Here is a 10,608-nt window from a genome sequence, read left to right as displayed (position 1 = left end):
CTTGTATGTAATTCCCTTTCTAAGGTAGTCTGAGTCACCCAATGCTAAGAAAGAGAAAGTCACCACAGAGGAAATAATGAGACAGATTTTAAAAGCCCTACTTGCATAAATTCAGCTGGATTTATGCGCACAGGGAGGTTGGATGCGCCGAGCCTATTTTGCATAGGCCCGGCAATGCGCGCAAACCCCGGGAGAGCAGGCAGGCAAAACTTGAAAAATAAAGGTCAGGGAGATGGTTTAGGTAGGGCTGGGTGGCGGGTTAGGGAGGGGAAAGGAGGGGAAGGTGGGGGGAGGGGAGGTGGGGGGAGTTCCCTCTGAGGCCGCTCCAATTTCGGTACGGCTTGCAGGGAACAGGGAAAGCCGTCGGAGCTCCCCTAGGGCTCGGCGCGCGCAAGGTGCACAAATGTGCACCTTCTTGTGTGTGCCGACCCCGGATTTTATAACATGTACGCGCTGCTGCGCGTACATGTTATAAAATTGGGCTTAGATTTTTGCACACAGGGATGCCTGCCACTGACCGCCACTGAATACACCTGACCTTTGTCTACGTCGACCCAGCTTTCCTTCAACGAACCTCTCCACCGTCGGCAGAGGCCCCCTCCAAAGACCTGCTGGCCCCGGCACCCAAAGGCTCAGTCCGAGGGGAACGAGGGTTGGTAAAGTTGAAGCTCCAGCTGGGCCTCTGCTTCGTCCGGATCCGCCTGACGAAGGTGAGGACCTGCAGAGCTCCTCCCTGTAGGTTGCATCAACCCTGCCTCAGCCCAAGGTTCCACGAATGCAACACCCAACAATGAAATATGATATTGTGCATACTGTATATTCTTTATTCTTCTTGATATTTTTATTATTAGTTTCAAATTTTCATTACAAGAAAACAAAGGACAGCACATTATATTTTGCCATTAATCAGTATTTAGGAAACAAATATTAACCTTGTGTATGTACAATTGTAAACTGCCAAGATTTATGGAATGTGCGGATAAGAAAAGATTTTAAATAAGTTAACATTAGAGAAAAAAAGGCTGATACAGTCTATAATCCATTAGATGAAAAAGATTAATAAGTTAGTTCCACTTATAGTGGCAGCAGTAACACACTAATTGCCCCAGCTTCTTGAGTTTTTAATGTACAAATGTAAAACTGAAGTTTTTATGATTCTGTTCTTCTTGCACATCTGAAGCCTGGAAATACTTCTGAGGTTTTTTTTCTCAAAGGTCCCAGGAATCCCAATAAATAGATCTGCCTGATCTAAGCCTTTGCTAAAACGAAGAAGGCTCTTTTCTCTAAAATTAGAGCGTATTCCTTTCTGTCTATATTTTCAACACAAATTCATAAAAAGCACCACACAGCAGTTACAGAGCAGTGAGACTTCCTGCTGTGTACTGTTGTATGAGATGAATGTAGAGAACTAACAGGGTAACAAACTGCTTCACACCTCTGAAATGAGCCAGTGCATCCCAAACAGAAGGAGCATTCAGATTACAAAGTTAAGGTAATCCTGACAGCAATCTTGAAGTGAACTGAATTTATGAAGCTGCTGAATCCGTGCTCTTCATTGGCAGGAAAGGTAAGAAGAAACGGGATTAATATCCTCCTGAAGGTGAATCTAGTACTGAAATTGGGTTGTGAAGAATGTTGTAACGTTTACTGACTGTGACACACATTTGTATTTCCTATAACACCTCAGAGGAAAGAAAAATCTGATTTTAGTTTTAATCTGAGGTTAATAAAACTAAGGACGGCATGAAAAATTATTTTTTTTCAGAACAAAAATACATATTTAAAAAAAATTCAAATATCCTCTTTAGAATAGGAATATAAAAAACTTGGCTGGAAAGTTTTAGAACTAATAATGGTCAAAAAATTGCTTGTGAAGGATTTTGATCAATATTTATTTATATGTTTATAGGGAGTAACACATTTACTGGTGCTTTATGAAATATACAATTTATTGGAAATACTGTGGAATGGAATCAGACTAACATTCAGGGTCAGTGGCTCTTGTATGATAGCAGACAAATCTTCAGTTTGTTTATTCTTTGTGCCTTTCATAAACACTGTAACTGGGTAACACCAATATATGTTTCCTTCGCAGGTTAAAGAACACAAGTGGTTCTGCAATATTAAAACTTTATATGAAAAAGGACAGATACAAATGTACCTCTATTTTAATAATTATCATCGATATGAACTTTGGCAGAATAAATGAGCACTGGGCTAATCTGTTGATGCAACGTGTAACTCTGGGATGGTAAGGCAGGGAGTTTCAGTCTGAGTGCCAGGATATAATAATAGGATTACCAAAGGCTGCAATGGCAGTGTTACAAAATGAAGCCCTTTCTGTACAATCAGTAGTAAAGTACAGGATAGCTTCAGTTTTCTCCTCTCATTCAATCATCTGCAAATCTGAAGGGTTTCAGTTTTGTAACATTTTTAATTTATAAGTGTGGGAAAAATTTTAAAAGTATTGATCTGATTTGGTAATGGGTCCTGTGCACTATCAGGTCCATTTTTTAATGCTCGTGCGTGTAAAAAAACTGGAGATACATGCGTGGCCGGGCTGCAGGGACTTTTAAAAGCCCGCAGCCATGCACTTATCTCCCGGTACGCGCCGAAGAGCCAGCAAAAAAATGGGTGAGGGCAGCGGCCGGCCCGTGACAGCACCAATAGGCATTGTCCTAGTGAAGCACGTGCCGACAGCAGGCCGGTGTGCTAAACTTACTACTGCTCCAGAGAGCAGGTAAGTAGAGAAACAAAACAAAACAAATAGCTCGAAGGGTTTTAGGTCTCGGGGAGGATAGAGGAAATGGCAGGTGAGGGTAGATAGGGGCTTTCAGAAGTTCCCTCCCAGTCCCCTCCTTTATTGGAGCAGACTGGGAGTAACCTGGGAAAAGCCCAGTACTTCGTCGCACGCTTGTCCTAAAATCTCCTTTTGCACAAGCAAGTCGGCACTCTTGCGCACGTGCATGCACCGATATAAATTCAGGTGCGCATATGCGCATGGGTAGCCAGTTTTATAGCATGCATGCATTGGTGCGTGAATGTTATTAAATCGGCGCGTCCATGTGCCCACGCGCGAGAATGAAAATTCACTTTCAGCTGAGCTGTTTAGTTTGTATCCATACTACAATAATTTGGGAGTCATTGGGTTAAAGCATCTTTAGTATCACAATGAATGTATTCTGAAAAGATATTATGAGGTTCACAACATGAGAAATATTGATTATTAAAAGTGGAAAAATTAATTCTTTTAGGTTGAAAAATTTCAGATGCCTAATCTTAGCAATAAATATCCGTGATTAGGTAAAACAAGGCACCATCGTTAGTTGAAAAACCTCCTCTTTATCTCTGTGGCGTCTTCTTAATTTTTAAATAAATATTTTTGTTTTAAGAACGTAAAACTTTCCATTGATAACTTCCTTTTTTTAGAATTTTTCACTTTTTTTTGTGTAAAATGTCACATAAGTGTCAGACCCAGACAAATCTGAAAAGCCTTAAAACTGCTGGAAGCACAAAATTACTTTGCTTTCCGTTACTCTTTCGAAGTGAAACTCCCACCGGACCTTCCTTCCTTTCTCCCAGCTCATTGAGCTTCCAAATTTGAAACTTCCAAACCCCTTCAAAGCTCCGACGCTGTCAGCGTTTCACCCGTTACGGGTTGCTTCAGGGAGACAAACGCCGGTGACACTTCATCACAGGTTGTGCAAACTATTTCAAACCACAAACTTTCAGATCTGGGATGTCTACAAACTTTTGAAAAAATGAGTGAAACTGGTGAATTTGGAGTCCATACATTTCTTAATCTGAAAACCAGAGTGCTATACGGTGCTGGAGGACTGGATTTGCACACCCCTGCTCTTATGAATTGCTTCGCATTGTAAGCATCTGCTCACATCTTATTCTCTCTGGGCCGGATTTCAGTAGCTACGTGCTAAATTGAAATTTCACTTGTCTTTTGTTTGTAGTTTTTGGATGGAGTCTCTGGGTCATGCTAATGTATCAGGAGTTAAAAAGTGTGCATACTGAATTAACATGGAAACACAGAAACATAGACATGATGGCAGAAAAAGACCAATCGGCCCATCCAGTCTTCCCAGCAAACTCCCACACATATTCTCATACTTATCTGTTTCACCGACCACCAAGTTCAGGGCCCTTGTTGGTATCTGATTTGAATTTCCTGCCCCCCCCTACCCCCAGACTGAATGCACATTTTAACTAGGGGAGAGAGAGCTGCCATTGACAATGAATAGGATCAAGGCGAAGGGATATGATGGGTGTGCTGCAGGAGACACTGAGCAGCGTGTGTGCTCTGCTCAGATAGGGCGGAAGTGGAGTAAATGTAGAAGTGCCTGGGAGGGGCAGCCATCTTATCTAGAAGCAAGGGAAGCTTGCAAGTCATATGATCAAGACATTCCCATGGATTCATGACATGTCTTACAATAGGGAGCAGAAACTGCAGCAAAATAGAGTCATAACATGCTGTGGCTAAAAGTGACTCTTCACAAGAGTATTCCACAGGTTTGCCAAATTTCTGTCCAGAAACCCATTTGGTGTTGATGAGAAGTAGTAGATAAGTCCATCGGAAGTGTCAGCAACCCCTGACTCTAGATCTCATTAAAGGAGACAGAGCATATCCTGGATGTACAGATTTGACTAATTTATGCATGACATATTACTCATTATCTCTGGCCATGCTATTGTGAAATCACCGCTCATTGCAGTTGTTTTCTCTCCTTCAGATAGGATCAGCGCCGGAAACTTAATTCCATCTCTGACCAGGATTAATGAGCTCCCTACATATTTAAATGGATCACTTGATGCATTCTACCTCAGAGTGTGGGATCTGCCCCAGATCCCTTTTTGTACACTCATTACTGACCTTTTCAGGCTTTTTAAAGTTTTCAAGGAGCCTCTTTTCCACCCCAGGACTGCATATAAGTTTTACCTACATATCTTGAATAATTTTACTTCCCCATCACTTTACATGATAAGTATTTAGCACATGATGGACATAGAAGTTATGGATACCTCTGATTTTGTTTTCTCTTCTTATGCTTGAAATATTTTGGATGGGGGATATATTTTGGGGATTACTTCAAGTATTATAATTATTGTACTCGTTATTCAGATTGGACATTTCAATAAAGATATTTATGAAAAATAGCTTTACTGCAACCTTGTTGTCCTCTTCAGAGGGGGTAATTTTGAAAGGTATTTCTGTGGGTAAAGCTGTGTTTTATGAGCTGAAAGAGTTTTTGGAAAAGTTGCCTGCCTGATATGCAGATAAACGTACAAACCTTTGTCATGGTCACACATACGTTTATTTGGACTGAGTGGAGGCATTCCAGGTGGTAGAGATGGGGAGGGGGCATTGATCTTACGTGCATGCTTTGGATTTTAAAAAGTATGCACATACATTTTCAAGGAAAATATGTGCAGACATTTTAGTAGGTGGGATAATATGCAAAGTGACTTAAGTGCATATGTTATCTTTGAAAATTGGTCTAACTGTTGTATGCATTTGCCTACATTTTTTTTTATGATGTTACAAATTTTCAACAGCCCTAAATGGGTGAAAGAACACTATTGTGTTTATATAAAGCATATCAGTTCTAGTAATATTGTTTCATAGTAGATGATATAAGAACAAAAAACCCCAAAAGTGTAAGAATAAAACAAATCAGCACAAACAAAAAATCTCACTTAATCAAATAAGATGTGTGGAGAAATAATAAAGAGAATGGCCATAATATTGCACAATAAGAAACACATCATTTAGGGCTCAAAATATTGCCCTTTTAAGTGCATCAATTTCAGTCATCAGTCACTCTAAGAGGTAGATCTTAAAAAAATACGCGATCGCGTACTTTTGTTCACGCACCAGGCGCGAACAAGAGTACACGGGATTTCAATAGATACGCGTGTAGCCGCGCGTATCCATTAAAATCCTGGATCAGCGCGCGCAAGGCTGCCGATTTTGTGCAGCCTGCGTGCGCCGAGCCGCGCAGCCTGCCTCCATTCCCTCCGAGGCCGCTCTGAAATCGAAGCGGCCTCAGAGGGAACTTTCTTTCACCCTCCCCTCACCTTTCCCTACCTAACCCCCCCCCTACCTTTATCCATGGATTTACGCCTGCCGGAGGCAGACGTAAATCCGCGCGCGCCAGCAGGCTGCTGGCGCGCCAAGACCCGACCAGGGGGCTGTTCCGGAGGGCGCGGCCACGCCCCCGGAATGCCCCCGGGCCAAATCCACGCCCCGGGCCCGCCCCCCAAATGTCGCATCACGCCCCCGAAACGCCGTGTCATTTGGCAACGCCACCCAACACGCCCCCGACACACCCCCTTAAATAAGCCCCGGGACTTACACGCGTCCTGGGGCTCTGCGCGTGCCGGCGGCCTATGCAAAATAGGCGCGCCGGCACGCGAGGGCCCTGCTTGCATAAATCCGGCCGGATTTACGCGAGCAGGGCATTTAAAATCTGCTCCTAAGTGCACAGATTTAAGTGCACAGATTTAAGATCCACCAATGTGCAGTCCAAAATTCTCCCTTTTTTAAAAATAAAAATCTGCAGTGTATAAATAACTCAAAAACCACTTATCTGTAGAGTTATTTTTAGGAAACCAAAGGGATGCTGTATGTAATTAGTTTCACAACATTGTAGTTAAAGTGCCCGACATTGCAATGTTTCAGAAGATAATATTTCTTCCTTCTTCAGGGGAACATAATCAAAAAAGGAATCAGTAGAGCCCCAATATAGTCATAGGAGGTACATGAAAAGCTCAATGTAGATACTGCTTGAGATGTTGCAGGAAAAGAGTGCTGTCAAGGCACTCATTTTAAATCTTCCTGCATTCCTAAATGATGTGTTTCCTATTGTGCAACATGATGGTCATTCTCTTTATTTAAAAATTATTTCTCCACAGATATTAATTTGATTAAGTGACATAGTAGATGATGGCACAAAAGACGAGTTGGCCCATCCAATCTTCCTAGTTATTACTGTCCATTCTACTAAGGATATAACTTAGTTGCCAGTCAGAGAACATGTAAGCTATCACTCCTTATCCATACAATTCTGAACAGTAAAGTTTAGCTGTTAAAATTATTAAAAAGAAATGTGTGTATTAAGATAGTTTTGCTTTTATTTTAATTTTTTTCTGCTTTATCTTTTCTTATTCCAGTAGCCAATCAAAATGGGAAAAATGAATGAGACAAATCTCACAGAAGTGACGGAATTCACCATTCTGGGGTTCTCTGACCTTCCTGAGATGCAGCTTCTCCTTTTTCTTGTGTTTCTAATTATTTATCTGATGTCCATGATGGGGAACCTTCTTATTATTTCTACAGTATGCTCTGAACCTCGTTTGCAAACTCCCATGTTCTTCTTTCTCATCAACTTGTCCTTCCTAGAAATCTGTTATGTGACTATCACAGTGCCTAAATTGTTAGCGATGCTCATAACACAATATAAGATCATCTCTTTCACACAGTGTATAACCCAGATGTATCTCTTCCTGTCCTGCACAGGTACAGAGTTCTACCTTCTCACCTCCATGGCCTATGATCGTTATGTTGCCATCTGCAATCCCTTGCGTTACACTATCATCATGAACAGGAAAGTCTGCATAGCTCTAGCCATTGTTTCATGGATGATTGGCTTTCTAAATCCAGTTCCCCACACTCTTATTCTTTCACAATCGTCTTTCTGTAGCTCCAATGAAATTAACCATTTCTTCTGTGACATCACAGCACTGATGGCCCTGTCATGTTCAGGGACTTCTGTCATTGAAATTATAAACTATATTGCAGGTTCACTTTTAGCTTTTATTCCTTTCACATTAACAGTTTCATCGTATGTGTACATTATTTCTGCCATCCTGAAAATCCGCTCCGCTAAGGGTAGACAAAAGGCCTTCTCCACCTGCTCCTCCCACCTCACAGTCGTCCTTTTATTTTATGGAACCACTTTTGGTGTGTACATGAGACCCAAGTCTGCCTCTTCCATGGATGTTAACAAACTGCTTACTGTAGTGTATATAACTGCAATTCCACTGCTCAATCCTTTGATTTACAGCCTCAGAAACAAGGAGCTGAAAGGAGCCCTCTGGAAAGCAAGCAGAATAGTGGAGAGCTATGTTTCTTCCAGATTTAATAAAATGTTGCATGCAATATTTGGGACAAGACCTTAGGAATGAGTGGAAAATTTGTGTAGAGATCTACGGGAAATCAGAATCTGGATTATAACAATCATAGTATATCCAAAGAAATAAAAGTACAAGTATATTTGCACATATGGTAATCTTGTAGTAAGAACAAGGGCTTGGGAACCTGGACTTCCGCTGGCTCAGTCATATATACGATGGTATTCTCCTCCTGCATGGCATCACAATTTACATAAATTCATGCCCAGGAGTAATACGGGCTGGAGCCAAGGACAATCTATTCAGTCCATATTCTTTTCTGTTATAATATTCCAGAAATTACTTGATCCCTGGCTTTATCTGCATTTCCTGTCCACTAAGGATCCTCTGTGATTACAAAATGCTTTGTTGAATGCTATTACTTTTCCCCATCCACTGCCAGCACTGGGAAGAAATTCAATGTGTCCAGCAATTTTTTCTTTTTGAGGAAGTATTTCCTTTATATTACTAAAGGATTTTCCACTTTTGTGCGCATTATATCATGAGGAATTTGAAAGAGTCTATGATATTCGCCCTCCCTGTTGTGAATTGAGAGTTAGTGGACCCTTGGGCCGGCCTGCAGGAGACTTAGGATAGGTGAACTGATAGTCTCTACTGGTGACAGGCCAGGAGGCAGATATCAGGCTTCATCCTGGAAGCTGGTACTCCCCCGGGAGGAGCCCTTAGGAGTCTAGCCGCTGGGACTTAGGCGATCCACCCTGGAAGTCGGAGCCCCCCCGGGAGGAGCCCATAGGGGCTCGACCAGTGGGACTTAGGCGATCCCCAGAGCTGGATCTTGAGTAGGCAGGAAACAGGCTTAGACTGAGGCAGGCAGGAACCAGGCTTAGACTGAGGCAGGCAGGAACCAGGCTTGGACTGAAGCAGGCAGGAACCAGGCTTGGACTGAGGCAGGCAGGAACCAGGCTTAGACTGAGGCAGGCAGGAACCAGGCTTGGATTGAGGCAGGCAGGAACCAGGCTCGGACTGAGGCAGGCAGGAACCAGGCTCAGACTGAGGCAGGCAGGAACCAGGCTTGGACTGAGGCAAGCAGGAACCAGGCTTAGACTGAGGCAGGCAGGAACCAGGCTTGGATTAAAGCAGGCAGGAACCAGGCTTGGACTGAGGCAGGCAGGAACCAGGCTCGGATTGAGGCAGGCAGGAACCAGGCTCGGACTGAGGCAGGCAGGAACCAGGCTTGGATTGAGGCAGGCAGGAACCAGGCTCGGACTGAGGCAGGCAGGAACCAGGCTCGGATTGAGGCAGGCAGGAACCAGGCTCGGACTGAGGCAGGCAGGAACCAGGCTTGGACTGAGGCAAGCAGGAACCAGGCTTAGACTGAGGCAGGCAGGAACCAGGCTTGGATTAAAGCAGGCAGGAACCAGGCTTAGACTGAGGCAGGCAGGAACCAGGCTCGGACTGAGGCAAGCAGGAACCAGGCTCGGACTGAGGCAGGCAGGAACCAGGCTTAGACTGAGGCAGGCAGGAACCAGGCTTGGATTGAGGCAGGCAGGAACCAGGCTCGGACTGAGGCAGGCAGGAACCAGGCTTGGACTGAGGCAAGCAGGAACCAGGCTTAGACTGAGGCAGGCAGGAACCAGGCTTGGATTAAAGCAGGCAGGAACCAGGCTTAGACTGAGGCAGGCAGGAACCAGGCTCGGACTGAGGCAGGCAGGAACCAGGCTCGGACTGAGGCAGGCAGGAACCAGGCTCGGACTGAAGCAGGTAGGAACCAAGCTAGGGCTAAAGCTGGACAAGTTAGAAGCACAAGTACAAGCAAGCAGGACAAGTGCCGACATGGCAGGCAAGCAGGAACGGAGTAGCTAACCAGTTAACGTACTCCGGAGCACGAGGCAACTGAGCACCACAAGGGACCCCGTTGCAAGGCAGTTAGCAGGAGGCCGAAGCAACCTAAAGTAGGCCGTGGTGTCAGTCTTGGGGCGGAGCAACCTCTGGCGTCAGTCTTGGGGCGGAGCAACCTCTGGCGGGAAATGGCTTTGATAAGCACGGATCAGCCGCGCGCCTGCCTAGGAAATGCTTCGCAATGGCGTCTCCCCCGCGGAGACGCCCAGGAACCGACTGTGCTCTGCTGCTGGCTCGGCTGAACCCCTTAGGTAAGGGCCGGGATGCGACTCTCGCGAACCGGACCGCAACACTCCCCCCTCTCCTTTAGGTCATATATAATTACGTCACTGGGACTAATTTCATGCTGCTTATGGTAACCCTTCACTGAATCTCCTCTACCTTTTCTCTTTTGGAGATGAATTTCCCAGAATAGACCACAATGCTCCAAATGAGGAGTCACTAATGAATTGTTTAGAGTCCTTATCACCTTTTTTTCTATATTGATACTTCCTATGCATCTTAGTATTGTATTTCACTACTGTCTTGTCGTGCTGTTTTGCAACTTTGAGATCATCAGGCAGCAAT

The 10,608-nt window shown here is 44.2% G+C and overlaps 1 protein-coding gene across 1 annotated transcript; it reads left to right on the top strand.

The window, feature by feature from the left end:
• Positions 1-7,203: 7,203 nt before the first annotated feature.
• Positions 7,204-8,190, top strand: LOC115082008 (olfactory receptor 5V1-like). The gene has a single exon (XM_029586269.1). The coding sequence runs from the start codon at positions 7,204-7,206 to the stop codon at positions 8,188-8,190; it is 987 nt and encodes a 328-aa protein (XP_029442129.1).
• Positions 8,191-10,608: the final 2,418 nt, after the last annotated feature.

The sequence above is a fragment of the Rhinatrema bivittatum genome, unplaced genomic scaffold (assembly GCF_901001135.1).
Source record: "Rhinatrema bivittatum unplaced genomic scaffold, aRhiBiv1.1, whole genome shotgun sequence".
In the NCBI taxonomy this organism is placed as follows: Eukaryota; Metazoa; Chordata; class Amphibia; order Gymnophiona; family Rhinatrematidae; genus Rhinatrema; species Rhinatrema bivittatum.
The sequence above is the reverse complement of the archived record's forward strand: the minus strand, read 5'-3'. Positions and strand labels throughout refer to the sequence as shown.